The sequence below is a fragment of the Microcaecilia unicolor genome, chromosome 6, assembly GCF_901765095.1.
Source record: "Microcaecilia unicolor chromosome 6, aMicUni1.1, whole genome shotgun sequence".
Taxonomy (NCBI): domain Eukaryota; kingdom Metazoa; phylum Chordata; class Amphibia; order Gymnophiona; family Siphonopidae; genus Microcaecilia; species Microcaecilia unicolor.
The window spans coordinates 112,832,753-112,857,912 of record NC_044036.1 but is presented as its reverse complement, the minus strand read 5'-3'; the positions used below and the strand labels follow the sequence as shown (position 1 = coordinate 112,857,912).

The following is a 25,160-nucleotide window of genomic DNA, read 5'->3' as shown; positions in this document are numbered from 1 at the left end:
CCACTTAAGGTGCATCATTCCATAGGCAGCTGGTGACTCACCAGCTCAAAGGCTGAAGATAGATGTAAATGTATTAAAAGAACTGAATCTCCCTTATCTTTCTCCCAGCATCCCAAGCAAAGGACTTCACTGTAACACACCTGAACCTCGGCCCATAGCCCTGCGCTCCATCTGGCAGCAGACAACCAAAAGATATACTCCTGACAGCATTCATCACACACCCACTTCTTGTAAATTGCAGCATCAGATCTGAGACACTAGCATGGATATTTTTAAAAAGATTTAAGTATTGTCATCTGCCAGTGAGCAACCATGTCATTTTAAACAGATTAACTGTAGGCCTTAAACAGATTGTTGCAAACATAAAATATACCAGGCTAAATGTTTGAACACCACTGCTCTCTTAACAAGTTTAAAAAAAACAACAACAAAAACCCCTAACAACTCATGTGTACACTTGGTGCAAAGAGCTTTCAGAAAATTAGTCTGATCTCTAACTTCCAGAGTGGTAGCCCTGGAGGAGCTCAGGCAGGTTTGACACCCTGGAGCCCTTCAGAGATACAGTGGAGCAGTCCCACTTCTATACTGGCAGCTCCTTGGTGTGGCAGGAAATGATGCTGTAGTTGGGGCCTACCCTCAAAGTGATGTAGTATCCTCTTTGACTGAGGTTGTGTTTCCAGGGGTACATGCCCAGGAAAGAAGGGTTAGGCCTCGCTTGTGCAGTGGTAGTAGAACTGACTTTTTATTTAGGATTTTAGATAGTGCTGGGGGGAGGGGGAATCGGGTGTCATGGTTATATATTACTACTACTATTTACTATTTAGCATTTCTATAGCGCTACAAGGCATACGCAGCGCTGCACAAACATAGAAGAAAGACAGTCCCTGCTCAAAGAGCTTACAATCTAATAGACAAAAAATAAATAAAGTAAGCAAATCAAATCAATTAATGTGAACGGGAAGGAAGAGAGGAGGGTAGGTGGAGGCGAGTGGTTATAAGTGGTTACAAGTCAAAAGCAATGTTAAAGAGGTGGGCTTTCAGTCTAGATTTAAAGGTGGCCAAGGATGGGGCAAGACGTAGGGGCTCAGGAAGTTTATTCCAGGCGTAGGGTGCAGCGAGACAGAAGGCGCGAAGTCTGGATTTGGCAGTAGTGGAGAAGGGAACAGATAAGAAGGATTTATCCATGGAGCAGAGTACATGGGAAGGGGTGTAGGGAAGGACGAGTGTGGAGAGATACTGGGGAGCAGCAGAGTGAGTACATTTATAGGTTAGTAGAAGAAGTTTGAACAGGATGGGAAAACGGATAGGGAGCCAGTGAAGGGTCTTGAGGAAAGGGGTAGTATGAGTAAAGCGACCCTGGTGGAAGACAAGACGGGCAGCAGAGTTTTGAACCGACTGGAGAGGGGAGAGGTGACTAAGTGGGAGGCCAGCAAGAAGCAGATTGCAGTAGTCTAAACGAGAGGTGACAAGGGTGTGGATGAGGGTTTTGGTAGAGTGCTCGGAAAGAAAGTGGCGGATTTTACGGATGTTGTAAAGAATATATATGTGTTCTTTCTTCTTTTGAACATATATGAAAGTCTGAACGTAAGAGTCTAGTGATGCCAAGCTTTGGGTTCCTTAAAACAGCTTGCCACGAAACCTGGTCCATGTCGGGACCCATGTAAAGAAGACCAAGCTAATAAGCATATGATCAAGTTGATATAAAGATAACGTGTATTATTTTCTTTAAAATGTTGTTTTTGAATGTTCATATGTTTTCACAAATGGGTTTCATCTGTGTGCGATGATTATATAAACAGTTTGGACAATCAATTGACCTATTTGATCTGTGATGGTCTTATTGATTCTATGAGCACACTTTGCTTTAAAAGCATCAAAGATACATTGCTACATCTCAGTGATTTTGCTCCCAGTTAGGTCCTCTTATCAGATACAACGAACCGTTCACTGTTTTAATGTTTTAAATTTGGGGGCAATTTTAATCCCAAGGGAATGCTTTTAAACTGTTACAAGGTTTCTTTTGTAAATTTTGGCAGTATTATGCTTTTAAGTAGCTTTTAATTTGGCATTTTGTTCTTAGTTGTTGTTAGATGTATTTAATAAAGTATTTTGGTATACCCATGACCTCTTAGCAGCCTAAGGGTTGGTGGATGTTGTAGATTTTCTGTTTATGGGGTGGGTGTTTTGGAGAGGAGCTAAGGGTATGTTTGCTCCCCAGTTTTTGTGGTTTGAGATTGGGGCTTCAGTGCACTTCCCCCCTCCCCCCCCCCCCCCAAGGTCCTGTCAGAGTTTGGAATGGGTCCATTGTTACCTTTGTGTGTGTCCTTGACACTGGCCAACATGGGTTGGAGTCTACCAAAGCATTATCATCCAGAGGGTTGCCTACAAGGAGATCTGTGGAAGTTGATAGAGGAACATTGGGCCTGATATTCAGCAGGGCCCTACCTAGATAAGGCCTGCTCACTAGGTCATAACTGGTACTGCTGAAATTCCGGTCTGACTGCCTTGGCACTAACTGGGTAGTGCTGGGTGGAGCCGAGGCAGAGCCAGAAGCTATCCGAGTACCGCCAATATTCAGCCCCGGTACCTGGATAGTTTCTGGTAGCTGACGAATACCTGGATATTTATTGCTAGTATCAGTGTATGGCTTGACATTGAATATCCAGGAATAGAAATACCGCCATGGGTTTAATATTGACTTAGAAACTGTCAAACACATCACTCCAATATAGTGTCACACTGGGGATTCAGATCTGAAGGATAAAATATATTAAATTTTAAAAAATAGCCTCAGTATAACAGGGAGCCTGACTTTTATGCTCCACTGTACAAAATAACATCACAGGCTTCCACCACCTTCCGAAAAAAAACACAGAGAAAAACTCCCAGAATATTTCAAAAATTCTAAAGAAGTGGGAGAAAAGTCTGTGTTTAAAAAAACAGAAGGGAGGGTAACACAATTTAACAATACAGATCCAAATACCCACAATACTAGATCTCACTATGAATATAAATCACCCAAATAGACACTAATTAGCAATCCCTCACTAGACTAAAATCCTCATTTAAACAGAGAAGCCTTCCTGCAAGTAAAGAAAACTCAAAATAGAGCAAAAACTCTTATAACATTGCTTGAATTGCTTAAACTTCCATCCTTACTAATGAATGAATTCTAATTCTGACAAAAAGTAAACTTTACTTAGCTCAGAACATCCAAATTGTCATAGCAGAAGTGCAGCCTCATAGGATTTTCACAGTCTGTTTTTAAACACAGACTTTTCTCCCACTTCTTTAGAATTTTTGAAATATTCTGGGAGTTTTTCTCTGTGTTTTTTTTTCGGAAGGTGGTGGAAGCCTGTGATGTTATTTTGTACAGTGGAGCATAAAAGTCAGGCTCCCTGTTATACTGAGGCTATTTTTAAAAATTTAATATATTTTATCCTTCAGATCTGAATCCCCAGTGTGACACTATATTGGAGTGATGTGTTTGGTAGTTTCTTTGTTATAACTATACACTCGTGCAGATTGTTTATTTGTGAGAATTGTTTAATATTGACTTACCAAGTATCATGAAGGCAATGGGGATAAGTATCCAGAGGCCAGGGTCTACACTTTTTTCTGTATGACATCAGACATATAGAAGGGTCTTTGGAGATAATGGTAAGGGTCTGGGGATGTGGCATTCTACCTGGTTACATATTAGATCATAATCTCAGCCTGGTAGTTTTTGTCCTTCAGGAGGGCCCTTTGAGTTCTCTTCTTGAAGGTTGAATGGATCTATGCTGAGTAGGGCTGTACCGAATATTTGTATTCGATTCAAATAGTGCCCTGAATGTACATTTGCCCTGAATACATTATTCATAATCAGTCAAATAATGATTTAATTTGAATATGAATAGTCCGGGACTCTACTGTGCTAAATCCTGTTGAAATAAACACTTGATCTCCGATTTCACGTTGCTTCTTTTATTATTTGCTATGCTAAAACTCAGTGCCCATTATTCGTATTTGGTATTCACATTCGGCTGAATATTTTTTTGTTATATTTTTTTTTACAGCCGAATAGTAAAATATGCTATTCAGTTCTAATGCTGGGGTATAAATCTTTCTTAAAGATGTTACTGAATAAAACTCTGAACTACTTGGTGGATAATCCCAGACTGGCGGAAGTACAGGCCTCATGGAGGGATATTCTTAAATGGTGCTTAAGGAGCATATAATCTCATATGCTAGTTTTGTCAAGAAGAGGTAGGAGGGAATGGAGAGACAGTTGATAGTCGGTTGAAATGGAGTCAGAAGTAAAATGGAAAACTTCATTCGATATTTCTTCAACATCCCTAGAGATAATTCCAGTTGGCCTATGGAAATGCAAAAAACATAAATTAAGATGTCTATTGAAATGTTGAAATTGCTCTATATCATGGTGCAACAGAATTTTATCATGAATAAGAGCCATGTTCTCTTCCAGATTCTACATTCTGCATATGTAGTCTTTAGAACTGAATTCCTGGTTACTCATCAGAAACCCATTTTTTCAGTTAAAAATGAAACATCGGCTATAGATTTAGTCATCCCAGATCCTTGGCAGGTTGTCAAATTGTAGCTCCCTTTCCTGTGATATACACAGATGCCTACTGCCCTCTCTACTTCTGCGGCAGACATCAACAATACTGCCAGACAAAGTGGCGGTGCCCTTACTGCTCCAATGCTTCTTTGACAGACACAGATGCAGTCGATATTCTGCGTAAGTAATTTGGTATCTTTCAACTCTGTCTCTTTATCCCTGTCAACTACTAAGCAGCTTGTAAATACAAAAAACAACAACAACAAAAACCCAATGTATTTTGAAATGCTTGTATGTAGATAATAGAAGGAGAGTTAAAGTACATAGCACCAAATGAAGAGGTAGATATAACTGACAACTTTGAGACCTTGTGGAAGAAGGATAACCAATGGGACACAGTCAACACCAGGGATTCAGAGGAATAAACCATGAGCTTGCCCTTGAGTTCTGATGGCATCTTAAAGGTAATATAAAAGTGAGAAAAAAAGAAACTTGGAGCAGTCTTGCAGCCAACTGCAAATTCACACTGCCATCTTGACTTCTGTCCTCTCCCAGGTAGAATTTTTAACTTATTTATTTATTTTTGGGATTATCCCGTGAGCACATCAGCACTGACATGTTCGCCAAGTTGCAAGCCTGTGCTCTCATTTCCAGCATAGTCAACTCTTATCAAAGAGACATTGCCAAGACCCTATTGCTGATATATTTTGACCACTGTCAGTGCAGTCATTATTACGTATGTACACTGATGACCACCTGCAGATTGATTCAGCAAAGATCTTTTTTATATAGGTACAGTGCATAACTTGTCTTGCTCCCCAGTTCATCCTCAGTCCTTCCCTGTTCAGCAGCATGCTTTCATTTCCAGTCCTGTTCAACGAGTTTAATAGGTACTTAAACCTGCTAAATATTCAGTATCAATAACCAAGTGCGAGGCCATCTCAATCCATTGATGTAACTCCTGCTCAGAAGGACACTTGCTCTTCTCAAGATCCAGTAGTGTCTCTGCTTTCTACTTCAGATTCCTCAAGAGTCACTTCTCCCCACTCTGACATCTTACACAATGTGCTGGCAGAATTTCTAGATCCGGATTTCATTCTTCCTGAATAGAAGCAGAATCCCAACATGGAGTGAGTCCCCTTATGAGGGCATCTTCTACCAGGGTTTTGTTCAGTGAATGTCAAGAGGGAGACTGTTCCCGCTTCAGCAGGCAGCAGAACCATGTTCATGTGTCTTTGGACTTTAGAAGCTCATAAAGGCTCCAAAGGCCACTGTGGTCTTACTAAGAATATAAGAACATAAAAATAGCCATACTTGGTCAGACAGATGGTCCATCTAACCCAGTATCCTACTCCCAACAGTGACCAATCCAGGTCACAAGTACCTGGCAAAATCCCAAAGAGTAGCAAGATTCCGTGCTACCGTCCCAAGGATAAGTAGTGGCTATCTTTTTTAAAAAGTTTTATTTATAGTTTGCAAGTAAGAAAAACCATGTACATCAACCTTATAGCACATACAAAACAGTGGTCACAGAACACAATATTAGACATATCAGAACTCTTCAATATGTGGCCATAGTACAACCTAAACAGTGACCTGGTAAAACTCCTCAGCCACCCTCCCTCCCACCTCTAATCCCCACCCCCTCCCCATCTCACTGAACTAATGTTACACAGAGGAGAGTGCTGTGAATGAGTCTATGTCTTCAAGAGAGTGCTGTTAATGGTATGGCTGGTAAGTTTTGAGTCAATCCAGGTATTGTAGCTGTCCCAAATACGCTGAAATGATAAAAGATTATTTCTCTTGGTTGCCATCAGCTTAGACATCAAATGTAGGTGGCTCAATTTGTGCAAGAGCATATTGTGACTAGGTAAAGTGGGCACTTTCCAAGCTGAGGCCAGAAGCAGATACCTCACTGTGACAATCTGATGGGTGAGTCGCCTCTTGTCTCGGGGCAGTGTGAAAGGGCCAGTATTTAGCAAATATCCAGCTATCATTTTATTTAAAGTTTGACCCAATATATCAGAAGCTAGCAGCATCACCTGGTCCCAAAAGGCCTGTGCCACCAGACAAACCTACCAGATATGTAAGAAGGTTCCCTGTGCTCCACACCCCCTCCAGCATAAGTCACTACCCTGTCCATATATAGACCTAAGGCGACTGGGCGTGTAGTGTCATTGGTACAAAAGTTTGTAGCCATTTTCTACCATTTGGGATGCTATAGATACATGCAGTAAAGAATGCATGTGTTTCTCCAACACCTCCATGTCAAAATCATAGCCCAATCCCCCTATCTGTCTTAATAGCAAGTTATAGATTTTTCTTCCAGGAACTTGTCCAAACCTTTTTTAAACCCAGACACGCTTACTGCTGTTACTAAATCCTGGCCTTCTGCTAGAACAGCAGTGGTTTATCTGGCAGATCCCACTTACCATCCAGCCTGTCTCCAAAAAGATGGATGTGAAATGCAAGATCCAACCAGTTCTAGGTTTCCATAAAGTCCAGCTCTTGCACTCCTCAACTGTAATTTTATGACTTTTTTTTTAAATTATAGTGGGTATGTTTTACTGGCATTTTTTGTTTAAAAACTAACATCAGAACCCTTGATTTTAATCCTTTAAACCCTAGTTTTGGTGGAATTTATAGTTTTAGTACAGATTAGCAATATTTGAGCTTTTTATTAACTCCAACCCCATCTAATGTGGTTAAACAGAAATATGAACCCAAACTAGGTGGATTGGGAGCCTCTCCAGTAGACTGTTCTAGTGATGCTAGGTTTTACTTCCAACGGAATGTTGGAAAACAAATTATACATAGGGATTGAAAATGTGTCTTGAGGCAAAATAACTCTTCAAAAATAATGGGAGTGTGACTAAATTTGGTGTGGGATAAAAAAAAAAAAGAGAGAGAAGACATTGAGTCCAAAAAATAGGCCAGATGGGATCAGGGGTTTCAAGAGCAATAAAGTTCTCCTAAAATTGCCCAATGCATTTCTCTAGGAAAGGCAGTTTCAGCAGCTGCAGCATGTAAACATATTGATACAGTGAAACAGAGTAGTTAAAGAATTTCTCATTTTCAAACAGTCCTATCCTTGCCTTCCCCTCTCCTCCCTCTCACTCGAACACACACACAGTGAATGCTGATGCTCACACGCAAATGTGAGTGAAGAATTGTGGGAAATAATTCCATGAGTCATGCTTTCCATCCCCATAACCATACCTCTGTATTTGTACCCATACTGGACTATCTCTTAGTGAATCAGGTGTGTATATCATTTTCTTTCTTATAAACTGCACTGTGAAGCCTAGTGACTTAACCATATAGCTCTCTATGTATGAGGACACCTAGGGGGTAGTTTTCTATGGTTCACCTAAAGTTAGGTGCTAGGTTGATGCGCACTGTGCAAATTCTATGTCAGTAATTATGTGAATCCTAGTTTAGGACAGAAGTTATTCACCTAACTTTAGGCGCAAGCACTTAACAGTAGCTCAGTTGCTGGTGTAAATGTTTCAACGTAAATGCTGTCAGGCGTGTTAACTGCTAATAGTCTATAACCTGCGTACATAAGTGCTAGGCACACACCTGACTTTCCAGGTCCACACCCCCTTCCAGCTGCACGCTGTAGATTTTCCGCACTCAATTTGTACAATACTAAGTGCGGTTACGAATTTAACTGCAATTAAAAGACAATTATTTATTTATTGCGATTTATTAACTACCTTTATGAAGAGATTCACCCAAGGCAGTGTATAGTAGGTACAGTTTAACATAAACCTTACAAATTTTGTTAACGGCATAACAAGAGGGAGGGGGGGACAACCCTGGAACTCGGAGGGAGGGAGGGGGCGACCCTGGAACTCAGAGGGGGAGGGAGGGGGACCCTGGAACTGGGAGGGGGGGGGCGCCCCTGGCACACACTCTCAATGTCACACACACACTCTCTCTCACAGACACACTCGCACCCAGTCTCACTTTCTCTCTGTCACACACTCGCACATTCACTCTCTGTCTCTCACACACTCTCTCAAACATACACACTCCGAGGAAAACCTTGCTAGCGCCCATTTCATTTCTTCTAGAAACGGGCCTTTTTTCCTAGTAGTAAAATAACCAAGAATAACCATAAATACAATAAATGAGGTAAACCTGATAACAGTAAATTGAAAACTAATAATAGAACTACTGTGAAACAGTATCAAAAATATACACATTTAACAGCCCTGGAATTCAAATACCAGAGATATAATACAATGTTAGCATAAAACTAATGATACACCTAATAAACATGCATTAGAACATTCAACTAACATGTATATGATGCTAAAGATTTTCTACAATATGGCTTAGCATATAGCTGAGGGACCAAGAGCAGATATACAATGGGAACAGGATGCATGGTACAGAGTCAGTTGAGATAATTTGATGGATAGTTAAACTCGAGGCAAGTGCGTTGTATAGTTAAGCAAGAGATAAGGAACTGATCCAAGTTACAGTGTGTGTTGCAAGCTAGTCCAGGTTCAGAATGTGTGTATAGTCGGACACCCTATGTATTAAAGGCTTGGGCGAAGAGCCAGGCTTTCACCTGCTTCCTGAAGTAGAGGTAGTCTCGAGTTATATGTAGTCCCTCTGGGAGTAAATTCCAGAGCCAATTAACACCAATTATAGACAATTATCGGTTGTTAATGCCAATTATCAGCTAATTTAACAAGTTAGAATCATAACTGGCACTATTCTGTAACTTGCATGCGCAGCTTTGCTGACTAAGGCCTCGAGGCACAGAAGTAAATGTGGCTCCAGCTCGGGGGACAGCGAGCACGCCAAAGACTAGTGCAAATTGCATCCAAATCTGGTCATCTGGGATTTGATCTGATGCTCCAAGAAGAGCACCAGCTTGGAGCTGGCATTAGGTTTGTTGAAGAGGAGCCCAGGTAGTTTTAATTAATCTTCAGTACTGAATTATAAGCTTCCTTTTCAATAACATCTGTAGAAGCAGGAAGCAAGGATCAGCTTCCTGATCTGTCTGGTAGCTTCTTGTTAACGTCTGCCTGAATATTTTCCACCTGCTGAGAAACGTGGCACCTGCTGATATCAGAGATGGTGTTTCCTGGATGTTTGCGAAATCTGTAATGAAGAAGTTAGGGGATCTGCTTGTTGCACAAATCTCAGCAAATAGGAGTACATGAAGCACGTTCTGCCGGGAGCTGCTGCCTTCTTCCTCCTCCTTCCATCTTCCCCCTCTGGCATTCTGAACGCACAGCTCTTGAACACATGCCAAGGCACAAGCCTCCCGCAGTTGTCCCCAGAGTTGAATCCTAACAACGTGCCTAAATTTGCATGTTATTAGCGTTGAGTATTATGGAGTTCTTTCCCTTTGCTGTTGTGGCGTTATTTTTCCGGTGCTGTTCAGAACGGCGCCGGAGTTTTGATCATCTGTCTATAAGTGTCAAATTGTGTGTGTACATTTATAGAATTAGGGGTCTAGTGCCAGAGCCGTGTAGGTTGCTATATGTAGTGCCCACAGGTATTTGTAACCTGGATTGGCCACTGTTGGAAACAGGATGCTGGGCTCAATGGAACTTTGGCCCTTCCCAGTATGGCAATACTTATTTACTTATGAGTACCGGCACCTTTTTTGCACTAACCCCGCTTCCCCCTGCAGCATAAAAATCCAAGCTGGCATGTTTAAAAACAAAAGTGAGATAAACAACACAAACACGTGGCTCCCCGCTTCCCTTTGCATAAAATAGAAAATGAAAACAAAATCAAAAAAGGATCAGGAGGGGGCAAAGGCGCTCGTCAGGAGCGTCCTGTATCCCCCCCCCCCCCCCCCCCGCTGCTCCCCGCTTCCCCCTGCAAGAATTTGAGAGTGTCTGTTCAGGAGGAATTTTTTTGGGAGGCCCTGCTGTCTGCATTTTCACTGAACCCCCCTCCCTTCCTGTTCCTTTCTCTCTATTCTCCCACAGCTCTGCCTCCCGCCACCCCCCCCCTGAGGTCATCGCTGTCGCTCCCCCCCCTCCACCGGGCCCCCCCTCTGCATTACCGGGACCGCACAGCGCCTCTCACCTCTGTATGAAGGCGCTGCACGGGCAAGAAGACCATCTGATCGCTGCAGGCTTCAGGACGTCTCTCTCCTTCCCTGAACTGGGCCCGCCCCCGTCTGACGTAAGATACCTACGTCAGACGGGGGCGGGCCCAGGTCCGGAAAGGAGAGAGACGTCCTGAAGACTGCAGCGATCAGATGGTCTTGCCCGTGCAGCGCCTTCATACAGAGGTGAGAGGTGCTGCGCGGGCCCGGTAATGCGGAGGGGGGAGTGGTGGCGATGACCTTAAGGGGGGCGGCGGGGGCAAGGCACGGGGGCGGAGGATGGCGGGAGGCGGAGCTGTGGGAGAGTAGAGAGAAAGGAACAGGAAGGGAGGGGGGCCGGGGAGGGGCTGCTAAAATTTGGAGTTTTCGTGCAGGGGGACGCGGGGGGGGGGGGCAAGGCCGTCCATACAGGATGCTCCTGACGAGCGCCTTTGCCCCCTCCCGATCCTTTTTTGATTTATGTTTTAGAAACTGTGACTCATATTTTACCAATAACTTGGTATGTAAACAAGATTTTAAGTTTTAATGGCTCAGCATAGGCAGCCAGTACAGACTTAATAATATGATATCTTTCAATAGCTCACAGTAAGCATGCTGGACAATTTTGAACCAGTTGCAGATAGTTCACATTTGTTCCTGAAACGCTGTGATGTAGGGAGTAACAGTAATTTTTCTGTACTAAAAACCAGGGGGAAGCGGGGAGCCACGTGTTTGTGGCTTTTTTTTTTTGTTGCTGTTGTTTTTACATGCGCAGAGCAGCCAGCAAAACGCTTGGCTGCTCTGCGCATGCTTTAGGGGCCGATTACCAACGGGGATTACACCACTTTAACAAATGTTTAATACATTGTACTTTTCAATACCGCACCGAACATGTGTGACTTGTTTTTTTGGTGCATTCTTCGTTTTTTCAAATTCGTTAAGGACTTTTACGTTTTAGATTTTTTTACGTTTGGTTGATGCATCTGGGCCTTAGTGGTGGAGAAACACAGCAATACTTGTTGCTTTGGCTCAGTGCACCCTGTGGCTAAACTGTAAAATCCATCTTTTGAAAATTTGACAGTGACATGTAATACAAGTAGTTAAGTATATTATGTTACTATCTCTTTCATTTTATTATTCTTTGTGGACCAACTGAATGTGGGGGAGCACTCTGTTCAGATCACCCCTACCATCTTCCTTTCAGGACACACACTCAATACGCACACTTTTTTCCTATTTGTTCAAGTCCATAGCCAAACTGATAAGTTTGTACATCGTAATTATGCAATTAACTCTTTTTTTTTTTTTTTTATAAAATGCAATTCTTGTTCATTTTAATTGCCATTTATGTTTCTCTTAGACAATTGAAGAGCAGGTAGAGTCTTATTTAAATGTAGTGTTTGAAAGACAACTCTTAAATCTGAAAGCAGCCTGTCAAAGGTATAGTTTCAGCAGTTCTTTGTTGTTAAAGGAAAATTGCCAGTTAATTATTAATATTTAAATAAATTTTACAGTTAGGACATAATTACACAGAGAAGAGGATACATGAGACTCAAGTAGGTGAAAATATGTAGGTAAGTAACTAGTACATGTATGGAATAACATGGGACGCTTCTCCACAGGGTCTTGCAAGCAGTTTTCCTTCTGTTCACAAGCAACACAGAGTAAGATAATATATACACAGTGATCAAATCACTATTTAGATAGAGGAACTAGCACAGTTATATACTAGATGTAAATGTAGCCTGAACAAAGTGATGTCTGTGACTGCTTATTTGCATCTTGGACTCACTTGGGTATCTGGTTTGTCTTTTGTTCTCAGTACGTTGGAAGTCTAGATGTTCCCAGGCCGAACAGCAGGGTGGAGATTGTTGCTGCCATGAGGAGAATAAGAGTAAGTTAAATTTTTTTACTGTGGCTTTCAAGTGGCTCATTTTGAACTCCAAGGGGTCCTGCTAGACTCCCCTACTGGGCACAACTTGAGAAAAGGTTATAGGTTGAGATCGGGGGGGGGGGGGGGGGGGGGGGGGGAGATATGGGAAAACACGCACCTTGTAAAAGGTTCATACCCTATAAAGTTTCAAATTCTGCTGTTTAAAAATTCAAAAAGCTTTAAAGTAGGAGGTTCTTTTACTTTCAACTTGAAAGAGTGATTGTAGAAATCTTGTTGTATTGTAATATTGCTTTTTTGTTTCTTGATTCTATACTTTAGTATTTTATTGTATTGTAATTGACCTTGTTCATTAAAAAAGCAAAAAGTCTCAATTACATAAGTGTTTACACCCTTTGTCATAGCAAACCCACATTGGCTCAGTTTTCAAAATTACTTGAACAAGGTACATATGTTAAATAGAGTCCACCTGTGTCCAACCATAGTAGCTGCTCCTACATCCTCCTATGAAGTTCGATTAACCTTTTCTCTTTTTCTGTGACTTGAGAGCCATATTCTGTTTATCGGATAGCTGCATATTGTGCTTTTTATTCTGTTCTTTTGAATATTCTTGTTAAGTATTTGGTTCATCCTCTAAATTATGGCTTGGGGGCAATGTCTCCAAGTGGGTTAGTTTTGCATGTACCATGACTGGAGTGAACCTCACTCCTAAGCTAGGGCATGTGGAGTTTGATCTCAGTCTCTCAAATTTACTGCTAATGCGCTCGTAGTACAGCTTCCTTCTGGTTGTCATTTAAGATATAATATTTATAGGCAACTTATCCAGCCTATTCGAAGAGCTAGGTGACAATCAGGCTTATTTTCGAAAGAGAAGGGCGCCCATCTTTCAACACAAATCGGGAGATGGGCGTCCTTATCTCAGGGTCGCCCAAATCGGCATAATCGAAAGCCAATTTTGGGCGTCCCCAATTGCTTTCCGTCACAGGGACAACCAAAGTTCCCGGGGGTGTGTTGAAGGCATAGCGAAGGCGGGACTGGGGCGTGCCTAACACATGGGCGTCCTCGAGCGATAATGGAAAAAAGAAGGGCGTCCCTGACGAGCACTTAGGCGACTTTACTTGGCCTATTTTTTCTTACGACCAAGCCTCAAAAAGGTGCCCGAACTGACCAGATGACCACCGGAGGGAAATCGGGGATGACCTCCCCTGACTCCCCCAGTGGTCACTAACCACCTCCCACCCCGAAAAAAAACAACTTAAAAAACTTTTTTTGCCAGCCTGAAATGTCATACTCAGGTCCATCGCAGCAGTATGCAGGTCTCTGGGGGGGGGGGAGCTATGTGTGTGTCAGCGGAGGCATAGCAAAGGCGTGGATGTCCTTCTTTCAAACATTTGACGTCCTGAACTGCCCCCCCCCCCCCCCACAGGGATGGCCAAATTTCAAGGGAGTGGAGTGGAGGAGTGGCCTAGTGGTTAGAGCACTGGTCTTGCAATCCAGAGGTGGCCAGTTCAAATCCCACTGCTGCTACTTGTGATCCAAAATCCAAATAAATAAAGGGGGTGTCGGAGGCATAGCAAAGGCATGGACATCCTTCGCACAGAAACATCCACATTTTGGACGTCCTCAACTGCCGTCGCAGGGACGGAGGCATAACAAAGGACGTCCTTCACCCATGCTCTTAAAAAAAAAAAAAAAAAAAAAAAAGACGTCCCTGACGAGCACTTGGACATTTTCACCTGGACTTGTATTTTTCTAAGGTTGTAGATGGCAATTTTTATTTAAGGTTGTAGACGGCTATTATACACACAGCTTGTCTGCATGCATGAAGCCGTCTTTGGCTTTTGCAGAGCAGCTATGCATAATGCTTGGCTGCTCTGCACTGGCTTCCCCTCCTTAGGAAGGAAATCGTGTGCAAATGAGCTAACAGTGAGCAGCTCATTTGCATGCGATTTCCTTCATGCATGCCTGTTCCTTTCCGAATCGCTAAGGGATCGGTAAGGGAAGGGCTTTTTCCGTTCAGTTAGTGCATCAGTTAGTCCACTGCAGTGCCCCCTAGGGTGCCTGGTTGGTGTCCTGGTATGTCAGGGGGACCAGTGCACTACAAATGCTGGCTTCTCCCACGACCAAATGAGTTGGATTTGGTCGTTTTTGAGATGGGTGTCCTTGGTTTCCATTATCGCCAAAAACCGGGGACGAATACCTCTAAGGTTGACCATCTCTAAGGTCGACCTAAATGTTGAGATTTGGGTGTCCCCAACTGTATTATCGAAACGAAAGATGGACGCCCATCTTGTTTCGATAATACGGGTTTCCCCGCCCCTTCGCGGGGACGTCCTATGAGGACGCCCTCAGGAAAATTTGGGCACCCATTCGATTATGCCCCTCTTGGGGGATTTCTGCTAAGCATTGAGCATTTGTTTATTTTTCTTTCTACGTATCATAAATCTGTTTCTGGTATTATTTCTTGGATTCATTTTTTGTAAACTATTCATAAGAATTCAGAGATAATTATTTCAAACATACTTAATATGTGTGTTATAGAGTAAATAAATTGTTCGGTAATGTTAGTTCCTTCAGTATGGTACCCTTAATGCCCTGCAGTCTTTAGAGGGTTGGAACCCAAGCTTCGGTCCCTTCCTGTGGCATGAAGTGCATAGTTAGGTATTTTCTATTACAAATGTTTGTAATATATATACCCTGCTACCATAATCTTATCTTTGCAAGTTAGTGTGACATGAATATGTTATAATTGTTATGCAATATGATTAGAGAATTCTGATTTCTGTGTTAGTCTAGTTACACATGTGGAAATAAGGGTCAACGATCAAGTTGCAGGTGTTAAATTTAGTCAGAACAATAAAAAGTATCTTTGACATGTCATAAAGAAACAATGCAACACTCATTTAAGTCTTAGGTTATCCATATTTGTTAGTACAGTTCAGTGAAAGGGGATGAGAGGGGGATAGACAGAGGTGTCCTTATATGGCAGCCTGGCCCCTAACAGTAGTACCAGGAGACTACTGATTAGGTTCACGGGTGCAATTTTGAACCCATTCCTGCTCTGCAATTCCTAGACTCCCACTACGTTTTGAGATAGGCCATGTGGAGGGGGGTGGGGGAGATTGTGGTCAGAGTTTGAATGCTTACTACCAATGTGTTTTAGGGAGGTCTTGGATGGTCTGTCAGGGTTGGAGAGTGTGCTCTAAGGGTAGGGGGGTCTTTTTGGGGGACAGAGAAAGAGGATCTCAACTGTGGTCTGTTTACAGCACTGGTGCCTCTGGTGGTATTTTTCCTGGAATAACGCAGCTTGCAATGTTCAATGGAAGCTACATTATTAGATTTACATAATATTGAGCTGTTTTGCATGACATTATAAAACCCACCATAACAAACTAAAATGCATTACAGTAAAATAATGCACAATTTTGCGGGTTAACATGGGTTAAGAAGCAAATATCATACGTTATTCCCTTAATACATGTTAGTAACAAATCAAACACTGCCACATCTGAATAATGGGGTAATAATGTAATTAAAATTGAAATCAGATCACACAGGTGTAATAATTCAATTCCATTAAAAGCAAAAGTTTTCTATAATATGATAATGATATGGTTCATCCCGCTATTAATAAAATCAGTCTCTAGATTTGACTTGGTAGATTTGACAATGTCGAACCCTGCATGAGATGGCAAATTATTTCATCTGTTAACTTCTAATTTTATGCTGTATAATAATTGCAATTATTAGTTATCCAGGCTGTGAAATATATGCAACAGGAACAAAGGGTACAGTTTGAATGTACCTGCTGCATCCTATTTTACAATGATTTTCATAAAGACTGTTAGGCTAAATCAGTATTAGTAGCACACTTTGGTGAATCAGCCCCAGAATGCTGTGAATAATGGTGCTGATCACTGCTTGGAACTCTTGTCAGCTAATTACAAGCCATTCATTTCCTTCTGACAGGGCAATGGTGTTAGTCAGAGTTCTGTGGGGGTTTTGTTGACTTTGACCTGTGAGCTGGCATCCCTAGCAGCAGCCCTCACATTCCATTCCAAATTCCAGGAGATGTAGATGTTCTCTAGGACACAGGAAAGATTTGCTTCTGGATTCATTTTCCAGAAGTTGATTTGTCTTCTGAATGTTTAGTAGCAGCCTTCTGAGAAGTGGAAGGAGAAGATTTTTCCCCCCCACAGCCTTTAAGGGCACTTTTTTTTTTAACCATGTGCATATTGTTAACCAATAATAATTTGACCATTTTGTGTGTTTTTCTAGTGTTCGCCCCTTTTTTAGTTTCTGTGCAGTTGGGAGTTAGTTTTTTGGGGTTTCTCACTGCTTCTAATTTTTTTGTTCTTATGGTTCCATCCTTAGAGATTGACAAGGCGCATCTGCTGCTCCCAGGATAATAACCGCTTATGCACATATGATTTGAGAGCCTTATCTTGTTTATTGGATAGCTGCATATTATGTATTTTATTCTGTTCTTTTGAATGTTCTTGTTTTAATGTTTTAAATAAATGAATGCACTATGCACTAGTCTCTAAAATAGCGCATTAACTGCAAGGGAGTGCACCTATGGCTGGAGCATGGGAGAGGCAATAGCATGTCTTCCAGATATGCAAACAACTTGTAAAATAATGCCAGTTGCACACAGATCATGGAACACTTACGTGCACTCATTTATGTCTACATCGACCTGCTTAATGATTAGTGCAGCAGCCTGAGAACCTAGGGAACTGAGTTCGATTCCCGCTACAGCTCCTCTGACTCTGAGTAAGTCACTAAACCCTCAATTGCCCCAGGTACAAAATAAATACCTGTATATAATATGTAAATGACTTTGATTGTAACCACAGAAAGTTGGTATAGCAAATCTCGTCTCCCTTTCCCGTAAGTGCACCTGGCATTGTGCACACATCTTTGGAATAAAGTTGATATTTTTTTTGTCTTACATTTGTACCCAGCGCTTTCCAGCTCATAGCAGGTTCAATTCGGCTTACATATTATATACAGGTACTTATTTGTACCTGGGGCAATGGAGGGTTAAGTGACTTGCCCAGAGTCACAAGGAGCTGCCTGTGCCTGCAGTGGGAATCGAACCCAGTTCCCCAGGACCAAAGTCCACCACTCTAACCACTAGGCCACTCCTCCACTCCACTCCAATATTCTATAACTGCATTGTATGCACAGATGCCATTATAGAATTGACATTCAGAATGCCTCAACTTGGCGCATAACACCTGGTGCCCAGTTATAGAATTGCTCCTTTGTATCTGTATAGCAGAGCTTTCCAAACTGTCGGTCAGGACCCCAAATGGGGTCGTGACCTGGGTGGGCTCTCCCTGGGTACACCATTATTTTGCATCTCCTGGGGGGTCACACAGTTTTATTTGGCTGCTATCATAGCCACAAAGAGATTGGCAAGCACTGCTGAATAGGAACTGTAAAGCAAGAATGTCATGTTTGACTTCAAGGAGGACTTTTAAAGTCATTCAGCAACTACAGCACAAAGTATAACTGCTATAAAAGCTTTATCAAGAATCAGCATAACAAAACCAGATGCCACCTTAAAATACATGTTTAGCGACATGCAGTTCTCATCTCACCTCCTAGGCCACATTTTCAAATGCCAATGCACGATTAGTGGAGATAGATGAATAAGTCATTGAAAGGCCTTTAGTGTGGCAGGTGTGTTATGGTTAGTTTCAGAATACTTCTGGGCCTGTAGGTTATAGGGAAGTTGGTCAAATTAGGCTTTGCTTCCTAATTGTCCAGACCAGGCCTGATCTGTACTTTTAGGAGAATTAAACTGTCAACATTGTTGATCCAAGCTGGTGTATCAAAGAGCATTGCAATTTAGAGCTAGACTGTTTACTCTAGGTGAGATCATGGGACAGAAGAATCATGATGCACTAAGGCCCGATTGCTCAGAAGTAAACACAGGAAGTAGAGGCCATTAGCGCCAGACTAGCACCTGCATTTACCAGAGCACAATGCTCAGCGGCCTTACGGTGTGAAACGGTGAGCTCGCCAAAGAACAGGGCAAATAGCATGCTAACCTATTCAAATGAGGTAATTTCCTGTTCCTCCCTCCCCCCAGATGCTCAGAGAACAGAGCATTCAACAAGTTCACCCTTACTGCCAGGTGGTTGAAGAAGGATTTGTCATGGGAACACAGCTCTGGAGAGGGGGGTGGGGGGGCTCAGGATCACGAGAGAAAGGAAGGGGAGATTTTGTGCTGTACATGGCACACAGTTGAGAGACTGGCATGCATTGCAGCGAAGCTGGAAAGTATTTTCAATGGTTGTTAACTTCATGAATGCTGGAATTCGTTTTAAAGATATTTGAAATTTTATGATCTAAGCGTTCCTGTTTACTTGCTCTCCTCCCTGCCGATCTCCACTCCTCAGCGCTGGCTCCTGCTCCCTAGTTTGACTGGGCATGCGCACAAAAGCTGTGCTTGACGCACAACTCTTGAGTTCATGAACCAGGCACAATTCTCCCCCTTAACTTCCTAATGCTCAACACTAACAGTGCTCCTATATTTGTATACCATTAGTGTTGAGCATTAGGAAGAAGCTTTGCTGCGCTGTCCTGCTATTTTCTGGTGCTGTTTCATGACAGTGCTGGAGTTTTGAGCACTGGGGCATAGGTGACCTGGGTACAGCCGAGGACGTGACAACTTAGCACAGTTATGCCCGCCATGAAGGTGGTCAGAGGGTAGATCTGCAGAGATTCCTCTTTGATGGGCCTATCAGAGACTGGGTTGTGTGTGCTTTAGCTTTGCTTCATAGGACCAATTCCCATGGCATAACCTTCATTAAGCTGGACCAATCATGAACTGTCAAGCTCCATTACTTCCATGTTAGCCCGTCAACAGCCAATGACAAGATATACCATTAATGGCTACGGAGACAAACCCTATATAGCATGGGATTTCCTGGATATTAGCCAGCTGGAGAGGAGTATGAGAGTGTATGAGTTGGAGTATGTAGGGGAAAAAATGGTAGTCTTAAGCCCAGCAGAGGTACTGGAAAGATGTGCCATGGAGAAAGAAATCTTATCAAATGGAGGAATAAGGATCTCCGCCTGGGCAGAGGTGAGCAATCTCAATTCAAACTGATCTAACATCAGAAATGCTGCTACAGTGAAATTTTGTCATAAAGTGTATGGGGACAGACTTAAAGATCTCAGTATGTATACTTTGGAAGAAAGGTGGGAGAGAGGAGATATGATAGACACATTTAGATACCTATGTGGCATAAATGCACAGGAGGCAAATGTCTTTAAATTGAAAAGGAGCTGTGGAATGAGAGGGCATAAGATGAAGATAAAGGGGATAGACTCAGAAGTTACCTGAGGAAATACTTCTTCACGGAAAGGGTGGTGAATTCATGGAAAGGCCTCCTGGTGGAAGTGGTGGAGATGAAAACAATATCTGAATTCAAGAGAGCTTGGGGTGAGTACTTAGGATCTCTAACAGAGTAGATCATATGGTCTTTATCTGCCGACGTTTTTCTATGTTTCTATGTTCTGTGTTTTTAAATCAGATTCTTCTTGAAGCAGTACTGACCTGACAGCTACTAGCTAAGTTTGTCCATTCACCAAACTGGGGATAAGCTGGAGTAAATATAGTAACATAGTAGATGACGGCAGAAAAAGACCTGCATGGTCCATCTAGTCTGCCCAACAAGATAACTCATATTTGCTACTTTTTGTGTATACCCTACTTTGTACCTGTGCTCTTCAGGGCATAGACCATATAAGTCTGCCCAGCACTATCCCCGCCTCCCAACCACCAGCTCCGCCTCCCAACCACCGGCTCTGGCACAGACCGTATAAGTCTGCCCAGCACTATCCCCACCTCCCAACCACCAGTCCCGCTTCCCACCACTGGCTCTGGCACAGACCGTATAAGTCTGCCCAGCACTCTCCCCGCCTCCCAACCACCAGCCCTGCCTCCCAACCACTGGCTCTGGCACAGACCGTACAAGTCTGCCCAGCACAGTGGTATCGACTCACATTACATATAATATCTTACTGAAATACAAATATTGTAAGTTTCTACTAATTTCTTTAATCAGAACTTAATTAAATTTGTTAATCTGTGTAAGTATTCATTTGAGTAAAAAAAAAAAAAAAAAAAGCCATTCTTTAATTCCCAAGCAGAGTTGTATTTACTGTGAGCACCTCTCATTAATATAAAGCATAGCATTAAGAGGGTATTCAGGTAATGCCTAATAAGGTATAAACAGATCTAACAGGTGTTCAGGGTGTTAATGTATGAGTATATTTATTTATTTATTTCAGACAAATTTATATCCCGCTTTAAATCAAAGCAGGTAACAATAAAACATACATGATATAAAAAGACCGCCAGCAATAACAAACAAACAAAAATTTCATTCTGTCAATACATTATTAACTTATAGACTTGTAGAGAGAACTGTTGAGAAAAATCAGTCCCTAATCATTCATATATGCTTTCATAAAATAAAAAATCTTCAACAGTTTTTTACCTTTCTGAAAATCTGCACAAAGTCTTAAATATCCTGGCAGACAGATCCACAAAAAAGCTCCAGCTATAGAACATGCACGATTTTTTGTTTCAAACAAATAGCAAACATAAATTTGCAGTTGTTTTCACCATAGAGCGTAATTCTCGTTGCGACTCGTACATGAGTAAAGAATCCACAAAATATTGTGGAACTTTTAGCATATATACGTTGATGTATCAAAGTCAGAATCTTGTATTGTTCACAAAATCTCACTGGTAACCAGTGTAAGCATTTCAAAGTGGGAGAGAGATACTCAAACCTCTTTGCTCCGCCTATCAAACGTGCTGGTGTGTTCTGAGCAACTTGTAAAGCTTGAATTTTAGTCGTGTTTAGACCTAAGTAGAGTGAATTACCAAATCCAATTGCAAAAGTACCAGATGTTGCACTACTCTACGAAAATCGTATGCTGGTATCATTCCTTTTAGTTTAATACTTTATTTAAGGAATTTAACTAAAAGGAATGATACCCAAATACTTGTAATTGAAAAAAAGCAGCAGTAGAAATCACATGATGTATGTATGCTTGCATGTTCAATTCACTGTTCAACATTACACCCATATTTTGAATGACAGACTTCATGTGTATAACCGTATCTTGATATCTTAAAACTGTAGATAACGAAGTGTCAAGATTTGTTTTCCAAAATACATAAATTCAATCTTTAAATAATGATGAAGATTAAAGAATTAATTCATCCACCTTGATCATTAAAGAGATAATTCTGTAAGGAACTGCCTATTTTAGACAGTAAATGCTGGTATTCTAGTCTACGGAAAGATATAAACAGGATGGGGTCGGTCCAGAGGGCGGCTACATAGTAACATAGTAGATGACGGCAGAAAAAGACCTGCACGGTCCATCTAGTCTGCCCACGATAAACTCATATGTGTATACCTTACCTTGATTTGTACCTGTCTTTTTCAGGGCACAGACCGTATAAGTCTGTCCAGCAGTATTTCCCGCCTCCCAACCACCAGTCCCGCCTCCCATCACCGGCTCCGGCACAGATCCCGTATAAGTCTGCCCTCCCCCATCCTAGCCTCTCAACCACCAACCCCTCTTCCCCCCGACACCCAATTTCAGCTAAGCTTCTGTGGATCCATTCCTTCTACGAAATTAGTAAGCGGTCTTGAATGCAAAACGTATAGGGACAGGCTTATGAATCTCAACATGTATACACTGGAAGGGAGGAGACATGATAGAAACGTTTACATATTTCAAGGGCATTTATGTACAGGAAGAGAGCCTTTTTCAAATGAAGGAGAGCTCTGGAATGAGGGGGCATATAACAAAGTTAAGAGGGAATAGGCTTAGGAGTAACCTAAGGAAGTATTATTTCACAGAAAGGGTGGTGGAGGCGTGGAATGGCCTCCCGGTGGAGGTGGTGGAGTCGAGGACTGTTCCAGAATTTAAAAAGGCATGGGATAAGCATGTGGGATCGCTTAGGAACAGGTAGAATTGGGGGTTACAGAGGATGGGGCAGACTGGATAGGTCATTTGGCCTTTATCTGCCGTCATGTTTCTATGTTTCTATATGTGTCAACTTTGCCCATGAATTACCATTTTTCTGTCTATGCGGTGTTCTGTAAGTGCAAAGATGCAATGGTGCGTATTTGTAGGTGGGCGTTCACATGGGTGAAATTATATATTTAAAAAAATGTTATAATCTACATATGTTCTTTAACAATCTAGGCCAATGTTCTGCAAGGCCCAGGAGGCTGCCCCTGGAGACTTCTGGGGTGGCCCCTATTATCATTGTAAGTATACAAATAGTGACCTAGAGGGTAATTCTATAAAGAGGCACCTACTTTTAGGTGTCCAGAATACACTTATTTGGAGCCTATTTGATACTGAAATATAGGCACCTGCATTTCTTTATTGACTACTAGCACAAAGATCAAACACGTGTATACTGTAGGTGCATTCGCTTAGACCAGCCATATAGCTGGTATAAACACTTGCACCTAGATCAGTGGTCTTCACTAATTTGTAAGTTGGGGCCACTCTGGATCCAAACGAGCTGAAGGAGAGCTGCCAAATAACACCCCATGCAGAGCCATGACACTGCAGACCAGAGTGTGTCAATGACATCCATCCCTACCAAGCCATCTTCAAACTTCTCGTTTTCAGCACTAGTCTCATAAATTAGGTTCATAAATCTAGACAATTAATGGCAGGCCTAAATCTATAAGCTTAATTTTTAAGCACCTACATTAAGATTTTCAACTGAAAACTTGGGCTTCTAAGTTTGGCTGAAAAGAGGTCCCTTAATATTTTCCTAGAAGAAGCTGAATGTCCCTGAAAATCTCCAACTTAGACTTGCAGGAGGAAGCAGTTCTTGCTAATTGTATGAGCAGTTCAACCACTTCCCCTTTCATGTACCACTTCTGCTCTTTGTCAGCAGTGTGTCAGATGCCAGCATAGGCAGGGGGGCTGTTGCACTCTGCTGTTTCTTCTAAAGCAACAGAAAATACCTGTTGGGAGGAGGAGGTGGGGGGGATGTTTGGCTCAGTTTTCATTAGCAGATGCTGTGCCTATGATAAGCCCCCTCACACAGGAGATTCAAACCAGGGATTCTTGTCATACCAGACATTCTCTGTTAAAAGCTAAGACTGCTGAATTGGAGGTCATTAGAGTGTTTAGCTGATGTAACCTAAACTCCTGGCTAGTTTTATGTTACATCTGTTATAGGAATGCCCAGTATTTTGTATGGCATCCTCCTTTTTTGTTGAATTCTATAGCCCACTTATTTCCGAAGAGTGCACAAAGCAGAAAATGGAACTCCAAGTGATAACGATATAACATTAAACTATACAGAACTATATTAAAACAAGCAGAAGTTATAACGCGTATCTATCATCTGGATAAATAAAATCACAAAATTATAGATGATGATTTCAGATGAGAGACCCCAGTCAGCTTTTTGGTAGCCTAGTGGTTAGTGCAGCAGACTTTGATCCTGGGGAACTGGGTTCGATTCCCACTGCAGCTCCTTGTGACTCTGGGCAAGTCACATTGCCCCAGCTACAAATAAGTACCTGTATATAATAAGTGAACCGCTTTGAATGTAGTTGCAAAAACCACAGAAAGGTAGTATATCAAGTCCCCATTCCATTTCCTCTACCCCAAAAGATCTCTGTGCTTGTCCTGTGCTTTCTTGAATTCAGATATTGTCCTTGTGTAGAAACCTTCAGGGTCTGCTCATTTTAGAGTTGCAGAGACCTCTAGTGGCTGTACCAGAGAAATGAAACTTGATTTTTGCTTAGTCCCACATCTTCTGGAACAAGGGGCTGTTTCATTTCATTTCATGTTTATTTCATTTGATGTACTGTCCATCATAAGGTTATACCTTTCTGTGACTGATAATGGTAGGAAGAGATAGCCCTTGAAGGGAAACTATCCTGGTGTAAATACTCAGCCTAGTGAGAGTTTCCTTGTCTTTGTCTTCAGCTTCCCCAGCCATTGTACCACTAAAGTGAAAGGAAGAGGCTTGGCTCTTGCCTACCTGTTAAATGTACCTCTTTTTAGAATTTCAAATTTTTCCACAAAGAATACACTTCGTACATCAAACCAAGAAAACAAGATTATAGGATCAAAACAAAAGAAATGTTATATTTTGAGTAGTCCACAAACTAGTGGGGTGTAAGTATCAATAACATGAGAAGCTGCATTAAGGGAAATTAGAGTAAAATCACAAGAAAGGTTTTAATCTCCTTCCATATCTGAATTAACCAGCAGTCAATCTTCCTTCCAAAAAGGTGTGCAACTGACATGGATCAAAGAAATAACATTATTAAAATTCACAATAGGTTTGCATGGGAATCTCAGGTGGAATTGTTCTCCCATGGTCAAAACATCTGCTGCATAGCTAGAATCTTTTTCCTTCTTTCCCGAGTCCAATGAGAGCCATCAGGAAAAATTTGAATTCTTTCTCACAGAAATTGAATATTAGGCTGTTTATAATAGAGCTGCAATAAAGCTTCCTTATCTTATAAGAAGACAAACCCCTCCCCCAAAAACTAAGGGCCCCTTTTACAAAGTACCGCTGCTTTGCCGCATGCCAATCCGGCATGTTGCCT

At 41.9% G+C, this 25,160-nt stretch overlaps 1 protein-coding gene across 1 annotated transcript in view; it reads left to right on the top strand.

Annotated features, from left to right (window-relative positions):
* The window catches only part of NOS1AP (nitric oxide synthase 1 adaptor protein), a 167,815-nt gene that overhangs the window by 44,398 nt on the left and 98,257 nt on the right, over positions 1–25,160 (top strand). The window contains exon 2 of the mRNA XM_030207193.1: positions 12,451–12,522. Coding sequence (XP_030063053.1) covers positions 12,451–12,522 — 72 coding nt within the window. The remainder of the gene's footprint in view (positions 1–12,450; positions 12,523–25,160) is intronic.